A 20,479-nucleotide genomic window follows, 5' to 3' on the forward strand; every position below is an offset into this window, starting at 1 on the left:
TCGGCAGGGCTGACAATTGGGGATAATCAAGAAATAAAGACTGGGAAAACTCACACACACTTCAAAAGAGGAACCATTGAAGAGGTGATAAGCAAATAATAAAACAACTGACAGGAAGATTAACATTAGTCTTTGGATTTGACCAGTAAAGAAAAAGTAGAGATGTTATAAAGACATTGATTATTGAAAAAGGTGGAGAACATCATAAAGATGGGACATCGCTTTTATTAACCAAACCTGTATAGAGAAAAACAAACAGCAGCCAGAACGTGATATACATGGATGACAAGTGACAAAGGGTTACTGGCAGTGGACGTGTGGGAGAAAGGCATCCCAGCCCAAGGTCGGTACTTTTCCCTGTCTACATTCCATCGCGCGATGGTGGGCTGCACCGCACTTTGGCATTTCTGAATGCAAAACCATGGCTCGAAGATTCTACCAAATAAGAAGTCGCAGTCCGAGTTGTCTTTTTTCCATACTGGTGTTTTCCTGAGATTCAGAAGACTATAACACTTCAACATGAAGAAGAGCTGCATGGTCAACTCTAGCCCTCTTTGATGGAAGACATGCACCATAAGTAGGCAGTTCTTCAAGTCTTCCCTGTTAATGGCACTTTCACACATCGCATTTAAAGGTGATCAAGGAGAGGTCTCATCTTGGCAGGCAGCTGGCGAGTGCATCAGGCCTTGGTACGGTCACAAAGTTCATGGTGCAGTGCAATAGCGGACAGATCTTTTCATGATCCTTCAACACTTCACTCAAGTGTTTCATTTCATCTGTTAGCTTTCCGATTTCTCTTTTCAGGGAGGTATTTTCTTGCTCAAGAGACTCATATTCCTGGAAGGAGAAGGGAAAAAAAAAAAGCCTACTCATAGTCAAAACACTCCTTTCAGTGCTTCCACCTTGAGTATATTCATGTAACTGTAGAAAAGCTGCGTGGTTTCTCACTACAATGTGCAAAATGCTAAGGAAAGAGAGACAGAGCCTGGGTGCTGGAACAGGGCAAGTGCTTTATGATCTGTGTCCTGACCATACTGTGATTCCTTTCATGGTCCTGAAGACCAGGAGGTGCTGCTTGCTGGTCCTTGGGGGTTCCCAGTAGCCCAGGACTGCAGGCGTAGATGGCTGCGTTCCGTGGTGGCCTCTTCCAGCCCTGGGCTGCCTCTGCTGGGAAGGGCCAAGCAGGGCAGCTCTGCACTGTCAGAGCAGAGAAAATGAAAGCACCGACTGCAGGTAGGTGCTGGGAAAGCCAAGTGCTTGGCATTACCAGCGAGGAAAGGGCAAAGGCAGTGCCTGCCCTGGGCCAGTGCGGGGAAGGGCCATTTACCCAGGTGCCAGCTGAGATGCACACCTAGCACAGCACATCTGGTGCCAGCCACTCTCCTCCAGGCTGGCCAGGGCTTGTAGCCACCTGCTCAGATGCCCAGGAACTCTAGAGCGGGAGGAGGGAAGTGTCATGCCAGCTTGTTCCCAGCCCCACTTCATCACCAGAAGGCCTGACCACTGCCTTGGTTATCCCTGACCTGGGCTGCTTTTGAGCTAAGGCTTCTCTGGCAATGAATAAGCTTCTATTAATTGCAGGGGAGTTTTGAGATGCTCTGCAGCATACATCTGTGACGGATGTGAGACTAGTGTGTCACATTTTTTGACAACTGCGTGTCTCAAGTGTCCCTGCTGTCAAGCCTTCTCATCCCAAAGAGGAGAGCTCTAGAGGTTCAGAGCCAGCCCACGGAAAACCTGCAGGTGTCTGCACCTCGCTGCTGGCCTAGGGCTCAACACTCACCCACTCAATCTCACCTCCCTGGGAAAGCTGCAGAGCAAACTGCAAAGCCTACACATGCCTTAAAAGGTCTGTTTACCAGGCAGCAGGGAGAGCCTCTCATGCAGTGCTCCTCTGGGCAGCCTGGAACTGCCTCTGCTGCCCTTTGCTGCAGGAGTTTGGATCCCCTCGCCCTCCCTCACACTCTCATGTACAGAGCAAAATAGGCATGGTCCTCCTAAGAAGTTATGGTAGCCAGCTCCAGCAAAGTTGTCCATCTCTGCCTCTGCTCACCCCTTGTTGTCCCAAACCCCATGGGGTTGAGTTCTGAAGTGTTACTCTCCCATTGCTCTGTCTCATTTTCAGGGATGAGACTATCAAATTGCTCTTGCTAAGAATGAATTCTTATTCAACCGGCTCTGCCTACACCTGGGAAAACCTGCCTGCCCAAGAATGAAGATGTCCAGCATGAGGAAGATCCTCAAGTTCAGGAGGAACATCAGAGAGGCTGCAGGAAGGCACAGGGCCCAGAAATGATTCCTTAAAAGCCAGGGGTTACCCCTTTCCAGAAGTACCCTGCACCTGGCTTTCTCAGGCACTGACTCAGAGTAGAACTGGGAAAAACCAAACCCAAAACTCCCCACACTGTCCCTCTCTTGGCCTCTGCTGACTGTCGGCAGATCCTTCCACACTGAGAAAGAAGCGAGTCTGTGCTGAACAACTGGCCGGCTCAGCCACAATCACAGCAGCAGAACTAACATTTACCCCAAGAGCCGTGGCTACAACAAAAGCACTGTTGTGTGAGGTAACAGCCTAAACCAGAGAAAGGGGATTCCTGTCCTCCAGCATTTGCACTGGGGACCAGAGAAAACTACACCACATTGTGATATTGAGAAGAAGTATTAAGAGTTTCTGGAAGAATTGGTTACTTTCATGGTTTTTTGGAAACACCCACTGTTATTTATCAGAGCATACAAGTATAACAGCTAACTGAACTGAGGTTTTGAAGTTCCTAAGAAGCCTTTTCAGCTGGGTATTTCTGTCTCACACCATAGTTTTAGAACTGACTTAAGCCAGCACTGCCACTAAGCAGCATGGTCCCCTCCTCCTCCGTCGCCTCCTCCCTCGTAAGGCAGCAAGCATTCATCCGCTGCCACAGCAAACGTGACAAGCTTAACACTAATCCAGAAGAAAATGGATTTGGTTTAGCCCAGAGGAGCCTCGTGGTCCGGTTCACTGGATGGTCATGGGAATAGCAAAAGAGGGAGGGTGAGGCGAGGGCAGGACCCCGTCCCTCTCTCCCTGGCAGGGTCGCCGATGGCAGAGCTGCACTGTCCACCGTGAGCATCAGTGTCTGGGAGTTTCCGCAGCACGCCTGCCTCTGCTTCACACCCACAGCTCTCTGAGCTGGACTAGTGTGGAGCCAGGCCCACGCCTGCTGAAGAAGACCCTGTCATTGTAAAGCCCTGCGCTCGGTACCCAAGCCGTGCCTGCGAAACATCAAGTACCCATTCACCTCGTGAAGTTTATCTGCTTTCTGAGTTTGCTTCTTCCGGCTCCTCTGTGCAGCAACTCGGTTTTTTTCCCTCCTCCTTACCTTCCTGTCATCTTCTTCGTGACTCTGGAAGACATAAGCCAGAAACACCTCGCTGGTTTTTGAGGTGCACGCGGTAGGCGCCTGAAGTCAGGCATGCGGCTGTTTCTCAGAACTAGCACCTACCCCCGGTCCCCCCCCCACCGCGCCGTGCCTGCAAAGGGCGGCGCATCCCCCGCCCCACCGCACAGGTGGGGCCCGAGGCGGAGCGGTGGAAGCCGGGAGAGATGCCCGGGGGGCTCTACCGCTGACGGCGGAACCCGGGCACCCCCGTCGGGGACCCGACGAGCGGCGTTTTACACGCGCCTCGCGCCAGCGCCAGCGAGGAGCCGGAGGTGCGAGCGGCGGGGAGGGAAGCCGGCCGGGCTCCCGCCGCGCCCGCTGCTGGCGGAGCAGCCCCGTTCCCCTCCCGGCGCTGGTGACTGCGGCGGGGGCACAGCCGCCGACAGCCCCGGTTGCGGGCGGCGGGCAGCTTCCCGCGCACCGCCGGCGGTTCGCCCGCCCTCCCACCTTGACGCGCCGGCACCGCAGCCGCCTGCCAGGAAAGGGAACGGCCGGTGCCCGGGTCGAGGGCGGGGGGGAAGCGGGCACCCCCGTCACAGTGCTGCCCGGCGTGACTCGGCCCCGTGTGCCCGCCCGCAGCGCCGAGCCGAGCCCCTCCGCCCTGCTCCTACCTGCTGGCTGCCCTCGGCCGCTGCGCTCCGAGGCAGCGCGCTGACCCCCGCCGCCGCCACCGGGACGGCGCCCGACATCCCGCCGGCTGCGGAGCCGCCCCGGGGCGCCGCTAGGCTCCCCCGGCCCGCGGGGGGTGGGAGGGGAGGGGAGGGGAGGGCGGGCCGGGGCGGGGCAGGGGACGCACCGCCCCGGGCCGCCCCGGCACCTGGCACCCGGCACCCCCCGCCCCGGAGGTGGAGCCGCCGCCACCGGAGCCCCGCCGCGCCGTCCCGCCCCGCTCCGGGCCGCCCGCATGGCCGTCACATGGCGCCCGGCGGCACCCGCGCCCGGGGGACCGGGAGCCCCGGGACCGCCCAGACTCCCACTCCCCCGGGTCCGCATTGCTTCCCCCCCCCCGGGTCTGAGCCTCCCGCGCCGGCAAGGGTGCCCGTCCCCCCTGGACTGCGGGGTCTGCTCAGCCCCCGGGAGCCGGGGGAAAACCCGCACCCCCGGGGCACGGCGCTGCCGGGCAGGAGCCGCCTGAAAATCCCCCGGAGAGCCCCAGCCCCGGGGGCCGGCTGGGCCCGGCGTCCCTCCGGGGGGCCCCACTCGTGCTTTCGCCTGCAGAAATAACCGCCCCGCAGCTTCTCTTCTCCCCGGCGGCAGGGCCGGGCAGGGCGGGGGACCCAGGCTGCCCCCGGCAGCCGGCCCAGCCCGCCCGCGGCGCCCCCCGCCCCAAGGCTCAGCCCCGGCCGCTCCCCCACCGCCAAACATCTGCTCCCGGGAGCGGCGGGAGCTGCGGCGGAATGCAGCCGGCCCAGCCAGGGCTCAGGGGCCTGAGGACACGGCACCGGTGCTGGGATAAAGCGATTTTCGCTTTCGCGACTTGCCCTGTTCCTCTAAATAATAAGGAAATGCCACAGGCTTCCTGTAAAGGCGAAGCCAGGCGAGGACTGCTGAGAACACACTTGCCGCCAGCAAAAATGTCTCTGTTCGACTACTCTGTTGAGTGTTTTAACGGACTGAACGATGTTTCTTTCACCCCTCCAAACACTTCCCTTACATTTTAATTGAACCGTTATCTTGGCCCTGGGCTCTGAAGGCAGGGAAGGTGTTCGCACCGACAGGTACCTCGAGGACACCCTTGCTCTACTGGAGATACAAAGAAAAACTATCACTTGTGTCTGTGTGTTCCCGTCTGTGCCCAACCCACAGGGCAAAGGACCAGCCATGGCTGCGCGGGGAGGGTCGAGTGCCCCCGAACTGCAGGACAGCCAGTCATAAAGCCCCAGGTATCTTAATAAATCGGACACTTCTCTATTTTTCTGGTTTCCCCAGAAGTTTGAGTCATCCAGCTTAGATGAAGATGAGGCTACAAAGTTTGCAAACTGAGTAAATATAGACTATCCTTTCAGGAAGATCTGGCTAAGAGTTCATGCTGAAGGTGAGAATCGCGCTGCCCAGGAGTCCAAGAGTCACACGAGGCCTGTGCTCTGCCACGGGTTTCCTGGTAGGCTCCAGGACCATCAGCGTTACTGAAAAACCTGAGCAGGACTTCCCTGGTGGGAAGCATTTCTCCGCAGCTGTTCCACCTCAAAGCAGCTCGTGTCTCCCATCTTCCAGTCTACCCACACGTTTGCATTTTCCAATTTTTCAGAGCTCTCTGACCCCTGAGGACTGAGGACCTGTGAGCCTTCCCCATGCCAGGGACCCACAACTCGGATGAGCACCCTCGCCAAAGTGCCCTGACCTCACCTGCATCCTCAGACTGTGCCGGGTCTCCCAAGCATCTTGCAGGATGTTCCCAGCCCCCCCCCCGTTTCATTAAAAGCAGTCTTGCTTCTCCCTTCCTCTGTCACCCAATGTGCCGACACCAGGATGCTCACCAAGGGGATGCTCGTGGAGGTGGCAGAAGGTGTGGGCTCGCTGCTGTTCTCCAGCTGAAGGGATCCAAACCAACATCTCCTGGAAGGCAGCTCGAGCTGCCAGGCGGGAAGCGATGAGAGGGTGAATTGCTCTCAACCGCTCCTTTGAAACAGTCCAACCTTGCATCACATCAGCAGTTAAAGGAGGGCAAATATGGGCATGAGCAGAGGCTTAGTTGGGACAGCTGCTTAAAAAGAGAGCTCTAGGCTCTTTGCTGCCTTTGTAGCTTAAGCACAGTTGAAATAAACAGGACTAGAAGCCGGTATTTCCATAAGCTCAGGGAACAGATATATTCTCTTGCAATAAAATCTATGAACCATGTGGACAAAATACCTCAACAGCCCTTCAGAGTGATCTGCGGGGGGAAAAAAGCCCCCTTCCCCAGAGGGACTTTGAACTGACCCCACGGGAAGCTCTTGTGCTGTGCCAGGAGCAACTGCACAAGCAGGCCATCTAACCGCATCAAGTCCCGAGCAGCTTACCAAGAATTTATTAGTACTGAATAAATATCTACTTCACTGAGTAACTCCCAGCACCTGTAGAGCAAGCCTTCCAGGATCCCACAAGTACGGGACAAGTCACAGGACGGTCCCCTTGAGCCTGAACACAGTCTGCTCTTGTTCAAAGTGGCAAAGGAAATGAAAAGTCAAAATTTGCTTGTGGGAACAAGTTTCTGCTTAGTATTAAAGCTATCTCTGGTACATCTGTAGAAATGCCTACACAGTAATTCCAGGTAATGCAGCACTAAAGGCAGAGTGTTTCTATGCAGGAAAGAAAACAAGCCCAGCAAGCAGTCTCGTCAGCTGAGTTTACATTTTATAATGGCAGTTTATCAGTGATTTTTGTCTGCAGTGAAGCAGCCTACACACACGCAGAGTAGTCGCTGAAGGCAGCTTAGCACAGCGCGGCTCTTCTGCAGAACGCCACGTATCAGAGCTGGGTTTCAGAGCACCAGCACGCCCCAAGCTTCCAAACAGACGTCGGTGGCCACGTGGAGATTCCTGGAAGAGGAGCTTCCCTGCACGCTATTTGTAATCCCCTCTGTTCAGCAACAACACACAGCGAAAGTGTGTGTGAATACTGCTCCAACTGGCAAGTTTTTCTTGGGTAGGGATGGCCCACCCTCACGAGCGATAAGCAGATCGCTGACAGTACATGCTAACAACAGTGAGATGTTTCATCTCACCCCAATAAGCCAAGAAATTCAAACTCGGTTTGCAAACAATCCCAAGTATCCATCACCGCTGAGCTGTCTTACAAAATTCAATGGCTATATAAAGAAAAACTACCAGACATTTCTTGATGCAATACCAATTCGCCCCAAGTTAAAAATAAGAAGTTTGGATGTTGTGACATTTCACTAGAAGCCCCATTAGACACTTTGTCTTGCACAACACTACTGATTTCTATGAAAAGTTAACTGAAGGACAAAAGGCTACTGGAATGGGAAGAAAATTAAGTAATTTATATATTTCTGCCAGTGGGAAGAACAGATAGATCCCAGGCACAGCTAGTTACATATATCACTTGCTGTAGAAATTTTTAAAAAAATCATTTGAAAAACAGCTGAATATTCAAGTGTCGAGTTTAGCTCATCACAGAACTGGCATTTAAAGGGAGGTCCTCTGACACCTTCCATTGGCTACTTTTGGCCAAAAGTAGCCATTGGAGATTTGTAGATTTGTAGTTTATGTGCTGCGCTTGGAATCTTGCTTTCTGTATCCTTCTTTACACTGCTTATTTGGCTGGTGTTTCCAGATGCATTTGTTTTGTTTCCACCCAGCTGCAGCTGAAACAAGGGCCGTGGAACAAGGCCCGACTGCCCTAGCTCAGGGCATGCATTCCCCCTTCCTTCAAATTCACGCGGACCCACGTATCCTGCAATCTCTTAACACTAACACGCACTGTGGGGTGAATCCCTTGACTCACTAAGTCTTAATCTGCAGTGCTCTCCCTTATTTCTTAAGGCATTTGTCCTACCTTGGCCATTTTGAAGGGATCCCTGCAAAGAGGTGTGCTTATTTCTAGCTATTTTCTGTACTTGCCTATTATTATTTGCAGCAAATAGCGGGGAATCTTCCTATTAACATAGAAAACGTTCAAATACTGTAACAGCAGCCATACAAAATCTTGCAGGGCTCATCTTAGTCAGGGCACACTCAGGTTAAAGAGTATGTGTGGATCTTGGTGAAGAAAGCCATGACGGGGATTTTCAAGGCAGCACGGAGCACGCGTACTCAGAGCAGCTAGAATAGCAAGTCGCTGTGTGAAAAACCGTCCCAGTCACACGTTCCACAGCTTCGCAGCTCCAGCCCCTCTCACATCCTGTTCTCTCTTACATTAGACGCTTTGTAGCCTTGAGATTAATAACAGTTGTGAGTTCAAAGGCGGTAAATGGAACTACTTCAGTTACTCGAGCCAAAATTTAACACAGATGTCTTCTGAAGTACGCTCACTGTCCAGTCACCAGCTATTCCAGGATTAGAACTGACAACATTATCTGAAACTTTGATCTTCCTTAATTGATTTAATTTCCTTTGTATAAAAACACACATTTGTATATACAACAGCGAGGAGAAACAAATATTTACATATGATGAAATATACAGAGTCTCAATACAGATGCTCACCTTTACAAAATAATCAATGCTAAAATCTGTCACACATTTTCTTGAAACTTTTCAGTCTCTTAGACATTAACTTGGACCCATCTTCTTCCCACAGTACATTTCATTAATAAAGCTTCTAAAAAAGTCCATTTACTGTGTGAGAAATATACTACATATTAGACAGGAGTATTTACTGCAAACACATGCAATCATAAGCTAGAAAAAGTTATGAATGGTTAAGGCACAATGCTCAATTTAGTACTACTGTGCAGTTGTCTAGGTACTAAAGTGTAAAGAAAAAAATAAAGTAAGCTAGCTCAACTTAATACCATTTACTGGTAGTCCCTACTGATCTTTGAAGTTTAGTCAAACATCACAAATGCATACATGACCCAAGTAAAGATCCTGTAATGTGTAGAAATATTGTCCAGGAAACCCCCAGACTGCATAATTGGATTACATGAAACGAAATATCAGATGGTAAGATGCAGATGGTTGAATTCTTGTTCAAAAGAGCACACTGGAAGTAAATACATACAACTACTAAAAATCCAAGTTTAAACAAATATGACTATAAATAAGACCAGCTGATATAAATTCCAGAAAGGTGGAATAGCAGGGATCAATATCACATTTATGTGTGGATTTTCTAAAAACTGCAACATCATATCAATATGCTCCAGTGTGAATTTCTTTTTATTAAGAAAATAGTCACCTGACCCAGTAATAAATGAAGGTGCATTAGGAGAACTAGGCATTCTCCAACCTCTTTAGCAACATGCTTAATGTAAATGAGCACTTAGTGGTTTACTAAAAGACTACCCACATACATCAAGCCTGTGCACAAACTCTGAGAACCATGAGGACTCCAGCTAAGCGCTGTAATGAAAGAGCAAAAAATAAGAGTTAATCTGCAAATGCACTGGCTGGATATCGGCTGCTACTGGTATGTGTAGGCTTTCATACAGCATCAGCGACAGTAAAACCAAATATTTAAAAGGATTGAAGACTAAGTAATTAAGGAAGCTCCCACGTATAGCACTGAATTAGAGGGGAGACGAAGTTTTAAGAAAAAAAGAGTCAGCACACTGAACAAGAGTACAAGTGAGATTCCAATCTGAAAATACTAAATGAGAAATTCATGTGCTGAGAGTAATCTTCCTCCGTCGAAGTGGGTAGCGTCTTCTTTCTGGTGAACTGGCAGCTTTTTTTCTTTTTAGCAAAACATAAGGACTTTTACAAGTATCAGTGTCTGTTGGTGTGACTTCTCCTGGTGATATGAAGTTTTGGACGTTATTTTCCTCCTTCGTCTTGCAACCAGCAAAGACTTCTTGTCGCAGCTTGCAGAGTTCCAAGGTTGGTTGCCAAGTTAATGCTTGGGAAAAACCTTCTGCTCTTTCTATTAGTGCTGGGAGAGACTGCAGAAAACAAACCCAAGTATCTCAAGTTACATGGGAAAAGTAATGGCTACAACGAACGAAATATGTTAATTAGATTCTGACAGGCACAAAAGCTTCAGTGTCTGCAGAGATGATCCTGAGGATGTCAGGTGAAGGTTGGGAACTCAGAGCTACCTACCAGCCTAACAGTGACCAGGGCCTGCACTCAGAGGCCATGCAAAGAGCATGCCAAGTTTAAATGCTCCTTTGTCACATCTCTAAGCTGAATAAGCATCATAGGAACACCCTGATTCATGTCTAAGCTGGTACTGAAGTAATAAATGTCACGTGCTGTATGAAGTTGTACAGGTCTTCAAAAACGGTTTTATTTTTCAAATGCTGCAGGTTCTAAAATATCTGTAAAAAACATTTCCTACAGCCACAGGATAATCTTCCTTACCACCATGTGAGGGGGAATGCTTTACAGATACAACTTCAGCAGTCCAAACCTAGAGATGTACTTGCTTCAAAAGTACACATGCAGGCTTTTTTGTACAAAACTATAATCAAGATGAGTCAGAACTCCTGTTTCGTGACATATTATCAGATCAAGAAACTAAAAAGAAGCCTCTTGGACCACAGAGATCTCACCTTCATTGCTCCACTGATCTGTTGGGATGCCATTTCTGTCACCTGCTTCAGATCTGCGATGTAAGCATCTACGGAAAAACATAAAGCCCAAATAAACTTCTGAAACATAACTCCCTCCCCCCAATACTTGCTATCAACTTCTTAGGTATCAGACAGAAAAGCAGTGGAGTTCCTGTACAAAACAAACCTACAGCACATCCCTTTCATTATAGCATTGAGGATGACACTTTGTATGTTGAATCTTACTATTGTTACTCTTTATCACTTAAAACATAGCAGTGTCTAGCAGTCTCAACTACAGCAAGCCACAAAGTTCTTCATTAGAAAACCTACAGCTTGTATAAAACATGAGACACAAAGACAGTATTTGACATAAAGGAACAGTTATAAACAAAAAAAAGATGTCTTCAAACCCTTCAAGTTCCTATTACATTTGATAAAAATGCACAAAAGAAGGAGACTAAACACAACTGTGGAGAAAATGAAATGAAGGAAACCCATTTTAAGGAGGGGAAAAAGTAATCTTACAGCTCCAACAAGTCAGCTTTTCCAATGAAGGCTACATTTTTCTCCTGGCTTAACTTAACAAGCATTAACACCAAGAATAAAAAAGAACCAAGCATAAACAACATGAACTGCATTAATTCTGCTGGGTTAATAAGAAAAGAAACAAAAAGAAGCTTTCAGGAATGCTGAAGCAGGCAGCAGGTGCAGAATACGGGGGGAAAATGGCACATATTTGATTGCAGTAGCAATATGATAAGATTATCAACACAATATATGTTTTTGATGATTGATTTACAAGCAATAATAATTCTTTACTCAATAATTAAACTCTGAAGTTATTATAAAACTGTTTTGCATGTTCTCCAGCATTATTCAGTCTGCAATGCTATGCCATCAACAAAGACTTAAAATCAGCAGAGAAGCAAGCACGCCCCTGGGAACTAAGCTGCCTCACCACCACCACTATTATTTTTCTGTAGGGTTTCACCAGTGCCTGCAGTAGGGTACAATGTTAGATGGTACACACCCCCCTAAACCCTCTCAGGGTTAAACACAGTATTCTGCTTTGAAGTCAATCTCATTAGCACTACTGAAGACAACTTAAGACAATCACTGTATTCTAGCTCAGGCTGACAGCGATCCCCTGCTGAAACATAGTAAGCAGCAAGGGCCAGTGTTTTGTTAAATTGCCTGTCTGCATGCCCAATGCACTGATCAGACACGGTTTAGGAACGCATAATCCCACATATCAACATGGATGCTAAAATGCACCAGCATTCAGAGTTTGGAAGGAAAACCAGTCCAACAGCAGTCTCTTTAAACACACCACAGAGGCCTATGAACAGACATTCTCTAAAAGGCTATGTCCATAGTGAAGCATTCTTACAGGAGAGTACTAGGGTTAGAAGACTAGTGACCCTATGAAATGGCAAGGAAGGAGTTAAGTAAAAGTAAAAATAACTACTTGGGTTACTCCAGTTATACAGAAAGACTGACACACAGTTAAATGAAATTTGGCTGCAGGAGTTCGGCTTGACATGGACAGCATTATATTCCTCAGTGTTCAAGGCTTCCCAAAACATAGGGAAATGAAAAAAGGAAATGAAAGGTATTGAGTAATCTAAACATTTTTGGTTTCTGGCCACTGTACTTGCTAAACTGGGATACATAAACTTCCCAAAGACTACATAATACTAAAATTCAGCACAAACTCTATGCTATCTTGGCTAGACTTTGCTGTTACCCAACCTAAAAAGGGAGCACCATAGTGCAAGCTGTTACATAGTTAATTCACATCAGAAAAGCATAGATCTGGACACCAGAAACCAAAAGGAACCCAGATATGAAGTGAGGCTCTTTACTGCTCCTGTTAGCTGCTTTGCTGCACAGGCTGGCATTTCTGGAAGCAGTCTCCTGTTTACAAAGAGGAAACAATGCCTAGAGTGAAGTCAGATCAGCAGGGTGAGAACTAGAAGATTAAGCTCAGCTTCTCAAACTTTAACACCACTTCTTGTGACACCAGCTTTACATCATGTGCAGCATCTGTAGTGAGGGTTCTGTAACCACACTTTCCACCTTAGAACAGCGCTGGTTAATTCTGTCATTTTTCAATACTTATGAACAGGCAAGATAAAACTTTCAATCTCTTAAGACCAGCCTCAAAAAAGCATATCCCAATCACCAATTGCAAAATACACCACCTTGTTCCAAGGAGTTTGGTAAGGAATCTTTCAAAAGCATGTAGCAAACTTAGGATGTCATTTGCAGCTTTGTTCACTTACATCAACACTTACAAATGACACAGGCAGGATAAAATTTGATGCCTACTTTGCAAGTTAGGAGAGTCAACGCTGCCATCACTGAGTACTACACAACTGCTTTCAATTCCCTGGAGAAACCGAATGATTAGGAAGAGAGACTGAAGCATTTCTAGTAGTCATGTAAAAGGAACACAAGAACGGCCAAAGTATAATGTCAGCGATACATCTAGTTCCCCATCTGGCCTCTACCAGCGGTGAAGAAAAGAAGTAAGAAAACCTATTGAGGGTAGCTCTGTGACAACTTCTATCCACTACCCACACAGCAGCCAGCTTCTGCCTTTACATATAGTGCCTAACAGCAGGCAGCACTTAGAAGAGGAGAAAGGGGTTCAACAAACTGATGCAGCAATATGTTCAGCTATGACAAACTATTTTAGTTAATAATTTAAAGAGTCAATAATTTTAAATGCGTTTAAAGAAAGATTCTTAAACATTTACAGCCAGCCAGTAAGGTAGGTAGTGTTCCCTCAGCACAGCTGCCCTCCCCACAAAATCTTTACCTTGAGAAGGCTGTGATCTTATCTCTTCTGGTGTTACGACAGGCTGGTAGAGCTTCTGCACATTCAAAAAAAAGAAACATTCTGAAATACGCTTTTGGTCTAATAGATATCTACTATACAGATAGCAGTCAGAGCAACAGAGAAAAGCTAATACAAGGAGATGGTGGTGGCATTATTTAGATAAAGCATGTATTAGAGGTACAGTTTATAGATACTCAGTTACTGGAAACAGTGTTCTGCTTAACACAGTGAAGTTCACTGCAAACATGTCTCCAAAAGCTGCCTCAGTCTGCAGAATTCTAATTATTAAAGCATGAGAACTAAACTGAAATCCAGGCATTTTGGAAGAAGCATTGCCACCTGCTGCACAACTGAGGAAAAAGAGCTGCTCTGGCTTCCAAGGAGCCATTCACAAAAACAGTACGCTTTCACAGAGGAGCAAACTCGAACAATGGGTACATTAAGACAAAAAGCTAAGAAAAAGAAAACTATTTAAATGACTACATTCTAACCCTGTAATTATTTATGCATGAATAAGAACACTCTCCTTCACAGGCCAGGCTCTCTGGCTCTTTGGTCCTACTGTGAGTCTTGTGACTTGACATCAGCTAATTGTGACATGAAGTTAACTAATAATAAATAATGAATAAAACTAGTATTTAGTTATATTAAAGGTGGAATTAGAAGTAACTACCAGGGAAGAAGGAAACAAAGCAAAGACATGGGAATGTAAGCTATATCATCTGCAGGTTAGTATTTTTCTCCACTTCAGAAGCTGTCCTCCCTCAATCTTCTTCAACCAAAACCATGTAGGACGAAAGTTAATTATTCCTCCCTGTAGTTTTACCAGAGCGAGTTTTTCACAGCTCACACAGCTTCTTAGCAAGTTTACAGTAACAGCTCCAAGCAGAAGAACAAACATGGCTTGCATTATCCTCAAAAATAACAGAGTGTATTGACTGAAAACCTACAGGATGATCTCTTGCTTCGGCAATTACATGGAGATCATCACATGAAGTGAGTGGTTCTCTCCAGATAAACTGCAGTTAAACACTGCATCTGCATAGCTGCTCTATATGCCTCAGAGAACATGCATCACAAGAGTAGCTAGGGTCAAAAAAGAACATAAAGATTTCTCAACCCAAAGCAGGGAAACCACTAGTACTTTCACAGAAGTAGCTGAGAGGGGAAAAAAGCTACTTCATTTACAGAGATAAACTAAAAACTTGCTGTATTTTGCAGACACTTTTAATTAAAATAATCATCTAGTTGTGGCAGTGTAAAATTTGAAGAGGTCAGCAAGAGCAAAAAGGTAGCATGAGAGGCATTCTAAATAACCAATCCACTTTGGGACTCGGGTAGAGGCCCTTCGCAGAAAGATCAAAAGGTCTTCTTAGATCTTGGTGTTATGCAATAGCTATTTTATTTTAGTTGATTTTTTGTTTGTTTTACATACTTGGTATATCGACAAAACAGAGAGATCACACAAGGCAATATATGTTAGAAAATATCTCAGGCTTAAGACAAATACGTGCCCATGCCCTTCGTAAATCATCTGTGCTTGGCTAACCTAGAGACTTTTGCCAATTTCAGTCCTCAGAAATGCATTGCAGGCTCTTAAATAACTTTCTAAAAAAAGTCCCTGTCTTCTTTAGCTTAGAATCATAGAATAGCTGAGGTTGGAAAGGGCCTCTGAAGATGGTCTAGTCCAACTCCATACTGAAAGCAGGGCCAACTAGGAAGGTTGCTCAGGGCATCATCCAGTCAGGTTTTGAGTATCTCCAAGGATGGACACTCCACAGTCTTGCTAAGCAACCTGTGCCAGTGTTTGACTAACCTCACAGTTCTTTTTTTTTTTAATTTATTTTTTAAATGGTTAAATGGAATTTCCTGTATTTCCACTTGTACCCACTGTCTCTTGTCCTTTTTTTTTTTTTTTTCCAAAGGAAATTGACTGTAATTCATCAGCAGATAAGCAAAAGGCAGGCCTAACGTAACTGCAGGAAAGATGCAACCAAGGACATGACTGGGTTGTTTAATGCTAGTAATTACTTTACATGCAGTGTCAAAAAACCAGAGAAATTACTGCACCTATTCAATAATCCACTTTTTTTTTTTTCTTTCTTTACTGAATGTACCTAATGTAGTTATCAGCTCAACAAAAGTGCTTAGGAAAACACAGACACCTTTTTAACAGTCATGTACTGGACATGATAATAGCTATCTGTATGTATCATAACATTTAGTACTTCAACCAGTCTTCAGCCAAGGATTTCAGAAACCTGTATTTGACAAGACAAGTAGGTGCATACTGGCTTCTAAATCATGAGTCATCATGTTGAAGTAACTGGTTAAGTAACTTGTGAACTGTGCCATAGGCCCAATTCACTCACAGTCACAAAACTTTGTAGTAATCCTCATTTTACTGAAGAGCCAATTAATGCAAAGCTCAATTTAATTATATGACAAAGAATTAAAAGCAACTACAGGAAAGAGCTTAAAGATCAACACAGATGACATTTCTTCAAGCTCCACAAGGTTTTCTGAAAATCTTAGGTTACTCACCAACATCTCTTGCTCTGCTTTCATGGTCTGGATAGCATGCACCAGTATCTTCCTAGGCCACTGCTTACGCTTTGTTGCTGTCTCTACTATTAGTTCATCAAATTGATCTTCAAGCACTTTAATGCTGGAACCTAAAAATGACAAACACGCAAAGTTATTGTAGGAATTCTCCTACAACTTTTTTTTTTTAATTTGAGACAAAGTTATAAAGAAAAAAAAAGCTTTAGATCTGAAACAAGAAATCAAGGACAATTATCAATGAAGATATGTCTTGAATATATAACATATTCATATAACATATATATATATAATATACAACATATGTAACATATATAAATGTCTTGAATCTCCTTGTAAAGGTGATACAGAAATTGGAGCACAACTTGATGTTGGCCAGTTACTTTCAAAGCAAATGTGCTGGGGGGGTGAGGAGGCAGAGAACCATCTGGGGAAAAAAAAAAAAATCAAAACCTTATTTCTCTAAGGACTCTGAATCTATGAAGAAAGTCTCGCAAAGAAATGGCTATCTTTTGAGATAACTTGTTTTTCAACTGAAGAAAAGCAATGCAAGATGCAGCAAGAAAAATGGTTTATCTGTGTAATTTACAAGCATTAAACAAACACCAACTGTCCAAACAGTAATCTGAAGCTTAACTGATTTTATATCATATAGAGCACAAATATGCAGTTTACTGTGACAATATGTATATTGTCACCTTAATGAAACACAGTTCCTGGAAATACTCTGCATCCTGACAACATCTGTAATTACTAGTCACAAGGAGTGTGCAAAACCCAAAACATGTCTGCTTTGAACATCCGAGGCCCAAGGGACTGTACGTAGAAGGAGCTAATTTTCATAGCTTGCTTTTCCAATCGTTTAGATTAGACTAAATACCTAGAACCTATTTTCAGCTGTCAACTGGTGGTTTTAGTACTCTTACCCTACTGAAGATACTTAGTTACTCTGAGATTGCAATTAAACGTAACAATGTCAAAAGTTTAAGATACTGTTTTAAAGCTGGTTTCAAAATTTAGACAGGTAAATGCCTGCACCTTCCTGACATCACATGCCATCATCACAAACTATAAAAAATTAAGTTATAGAAGAAAACAGAATTAACTGCTCAATCTTATATTCTAACTATAACTGAAATGTAGTGCGTATTTCTATATTCTTCCATCTGCATACTCCTATAATTTTCCTCCCCCAGTGCAGATTTGAAACATTGACAATAGTCTTGCTTTTTCATTTTTTAATTTAATTTTGCATTTAAATTCACTGTTCCCAGTAATGTGTTGCAAGCAACTTACAAGCCATACAATGTTTTCAATCTAGTGGCAAAGAATGGATTTTGAGCACCCTCTCTTGGTCAATCTGTGCAGAATCAGGTGACCATAAACCTTAGAAAGGCAAAATCAAGGTTTTAAGAGTCTGTGGGTTTGTTTTGTGTGTTTGTTTTAGGACCACAATAAAATCATTTAAGTACAGAGAGGAAAGTCTTGAGCCATTGGTCATCATAAACACCGAAGGCACAAAATGCCAAATCACTTGGTGATTCAAACTGGATCAGAGATAGGCACATGAGTAAATGTATGTCAAATTAAAAAGTCCTCATACCTGCTTTATGCCAGCTGCAGGAAGATGACAGTATCTCAGCTGGCATAAAGTTGTACAGACTTGTACAGACAAAGGATAACGTACTGAAAATAACATCCATCTGGACAATGTTTCCCTGTTAAGAATTTTTGAACAAATTTGAATTAGCGAAGTGAGCCTGAATCGGTCCAGCATTTTGCATTGTGAGACCAGTAGTCAAAAGAGTTGGAGTTTTATCATTCTAGAACTAAAACTGAAGAAGCTTCCTGACCAAAAACCAGTTCAAGCTCTTTCTCCATAGCCAGTTCAATACATCTGTATTTTCAACTTTGTGCAACTGTAAAAAGCATCAAGTTGCAAAGAACATCCAACGCTAACACAGACGAGCAAATGAATCACACTGAAATTTCCTTTGGACACCAGACTACCAAGAGTCTCCACTGCTATTATTCAAAAGACAGTAATTCTAAACACATTGTATATATTACACATTAATAGATGATTATATAGCAATTTTAAACATTTACCTAATTTGTATATTAAATAGTAGCAACAGACATACTACTAGGGTCTCTTGATAGGAAGAGATCTTGGCCAAAGGCCCCAGCATGAGGTCACTCAGGTGGAAGAGTCCCCGGAGGGCTCCTGGGACTCAAGCCTCCTGCTCACAGCAGGATCAACACCCAGTTCAAACCAGGTTGCTCAGGACACTTTTGCCCAGCTGGTTCTTGGAAGCCTTCAGCGCTGGAGGTGACACAGCTCTCTGGGCAACCTTTTCCAATGCTCAGTTATCCCAATAATGAATTTTTACTTTCTTACATTAAGTCAGAACCTCCCCTTTTAATTTATGGCCCTTGCCTCTATGCACCTCAATAAATACCCTGGCTCCATATTCTCAGTAACTTCCTTGTAGGTACTGGAAGGCTGGCTTGTCTTCTCCATGCTAAACAAGCCCAGTTCCTTCAGTCCCAACTCACAGGGCAAGTGCTCCAGTCCCTGGGATGTCTTGGCAGCCCCTGACAAACTCACTCCAGTTTATCCACAATTTTCCTATACCGGGGAGTCCAAAAATGAGTGCACTACTCCAGGTGTGCTCTAGTAAGTGCTGAGTAAAGGCAAATAATCACTTCCTTGGATCTACCAACTACACTCCTGTTAACACTATATATTAGGCTGGCCCAGGGTTAGCCCGCCAAGACCCCCAGGTCCTTTTCATCCTGTACCCCCGCAGGGGGTTACCCCTTCTCAGATTCAGGGCTTTGCTTTTTGTCCTTGTTGCATTTCATGAGAATCCCACAGATGTGTTTCTCCCACCTGTTTACATTCCCTGAATGGGCCTGCCCTTCAGCATATTCACCACATGCCACCCTGGCTGATGCCCGCTGCAAACTGGGTGAAGGCACCTTCCATCTCCTCCTCCAGCTCACAGGTAAAGACATTAAGCAGAATGGGTCCCAGAACAGACACCTGAGGAACTCTGCTTGTAATCAGCCCTGAGGTAAAAGTATGAACCATTAAACACTTCCCTCTGAGCTCAATGATCCAGCCAGGATTCTCACCTACTAGATGATAACATCCCAGCTTGGATGCTCTGGGAGGATGGGAAGCCTCCCAATTTGGATCTTGTTGCTGTGTTTTAGGTTTAAAAATAGATCACCTTACCCTATTCCATGAAATGTTGTATACTCTCTTTGTTCTGATAAGAGAAGCTGATGAAAAAGAACATGCTCTTTCTTTCCTAACCTCCCAAATGAAACATCTTGTTTTGAAATACCGACTTTCTAAAAGCTTGCTGTAGACTTTCCAGCAAGACAGCTGCCATTAAACTTAGTTAAACCTTTATTTTTCCCATGTCAATATCAGATACTTTGGGAGTCTCCAAGCTACTTTTCTCTAGTAGTCAAGAGCAGATCCTTTAAGTTAGGTAGGCACCATGCTAGTGATAGCTGGAACTTCTGCCCCAAGATCTATAAGGATCTTGACAGAAGTGTCAAACAAGAAACTGTCCTTCAGACAGCACACTTTTGCCTTTCCTTTTCTCTTGGATACAAGTCCCTACACATCTTGGTTACCCTTCTGTTTGTTTATGAACGCTGCTCTTTGAGAATCGTGCTCCCGCAGTGCGGCACTTCAGATCTTTACAAAGGCACATCTGAGCTGGAGTTTGACCTCACCTGCCCTGCAAGCATCCTTACCGCCACAGACAGCATGGGGAAGAACTGCCCAGGTGTTAAAAACACCACATGCAGAAACCAAAACAAGACCACCCAGCAGGAAATTAATGGAAACCAACGCATACCACTCTGCAGCTCGGAGTCATCCGAAGTCTCCTCCCAGGGCTGCCCGTTAACGGTAACGTTCTCCCTCACCGCCGTTTCGAAGTTCTACAAGCGAGGGGAGAGCTTCAGAAGCCATCCTCCGGGCACGGTACGCAACGCCTGCAGCTGGAAAGGCCCCTCCTGCCTCCCCGCCCTGCCCGGCGTAGCCACCTCGGGGGAAACCTCTCCCCAAACCCGCCTGGCGAAAGACTGACACCGCTGGGCCCCCGCAGGGGCGGGCAAAACCGCTCAGAGACGAGGCCCCGCCGTCGCCGGGCCGGGCCTCCCCGCGCCCCGCTCCCCCCATCAGCCTCACCCAGAGCGCGTCTTCCGCGGCCGCGGGCCCGCCCGGCTGCCCCCGGGCCAGGGCCTGCACGAAGGGCGCGCAGAGTCCCACCACCTCGCCTAGGCCGCGCCGCGAGCAGCACCGCACCCGCGGGTCCCGCTGGAGAGCGGCAGCGGCCGGGCTAAGCGGCGGCCCCGCGCCCGCCTCCCCCGGCGGCGGCAACAATGGCGGCGCCGGGGCGGCCGCCATTTCCCGCCTCGGATGCAGGGAAAATGCCGGCCCGGAAACGAAACCCGCCTCCTCCCCGCCTC

At 46.2% G+C, this 20,479-nt stretch overlaps 2 protein-coding genes across 2 annotated transcripts; both read right to left on the reverse strand.

The window, feature by feature from the left end:
* Positions 1 to 205: 205 nt before the first annotated feature.
* Positions 206 to 4,171, reverse strand: BATF3 (basic leucine zipper ATF-like transcription factor 3). The gene is made up of 3 exons (XM_074864851.1): positions 4,028 to 4,171; positions 3,276 to 3,380; positions 206 to 837 (listed from the first exon to the last, which is right to left on the reverse strand). Exons 1-3 carry the CDS (start codon positions 4,103 to 4,105, stop codon positions 652 to 654), a joined length of 369 nt encoding a protein of 122 aa, XP_074720952.1. The 5' UTR covers positions 4,106 to 4,171; the 3' UTR covers positions 206 to 651.
* A 4,269-nt stretch (positions 4,172 to 8,440) lies between these two features.
* Positions 8,441 to 20,436, reverse strand: NSL1 (NSL1 component of MIS12 kinetochore complex). Its single transcript, XM_074863677.1, has 6 exons — positions 20,199 to 20,436; positions 19,864 to 19,948; positions 15,965 to 16,095; positions 13,400 to 13,454; positions 10,573 to 10,640; positions 8,441 to 9,960 (listed from the first exon to the last, which is right to left on the reverse strand). The coding sequence occupies exons 1-6, from the start codon at positions 20,415 to 20,417 to the stop codon at positions 9,682 to 9,684; spliced, it is 837 nt and encodes a 278-aa protein (XP_074719778.1). The 5' UTR covers positions 20,418 to 20,436; the 3' UTR covers positions 8,441 to 9,681.
* Positions 20,437 to 20,479: the final 43 nt, after the last annotated feature.

Source organism: Strix uralensis, chromosome 3 (assembly GCF_047716275.1).
Source record: "Strix uralensis isolate ZFMK-TIS-50842 chromosome 3, bStrUra1, whole genome shotgun sequence".
NCBI lineage: Eukaryota > Metazoa > Chordata > Aves > Strigiformes > Strigidae > Strix > Strix uralensis.

Bases quoted from the DNA above. Each gene is read 5' to 3' on its own strand.
- BATF3 (XM_074864851.1), bottom strand. From the start codon at position 4,105: ATGTCGGGCGCCGTCCCGGTGGCGGCGGCGGGGGTCAGCGCGCTGCCT. The intron at 3,381-4,027 runs GTAGGAGCAGGG...TATGTCTTCCAG, and splicing joins CGGCCGAGGGCAGCCAGCAG to AGTCACGAAGAAGATGACAG. The intron at 838-3,275 runs GTGAATGGGTAC...TTCTCCTTCCAG, and splicing joins AAGCAGATAAACTTCACGAG to GAATATGAGTCTCTTGAGCA.
- NSL1 (XM_074863677.1), bottom strand. From the start codon at position 20,417: ATGGCGGCCGCCCCGGCGCCGCCATTGTTGCCGCCGCCGGGGGAGGCG. The intron at 16,096-19,863 runs GTATGCGTTGGT...TGTCATTTTTAG, and splicing joins TGACTCCGAGCTGCAGAGTG to GTTCCAGCATTAAAGTGCTT. The intron at 10,641-13,399 runs GTAAAGATTTTG...GTTTTTCCGTAG, and splicing joins AAGATCACAGCCTTCTCAAG to ATGCTTACATCGCAGATCTG.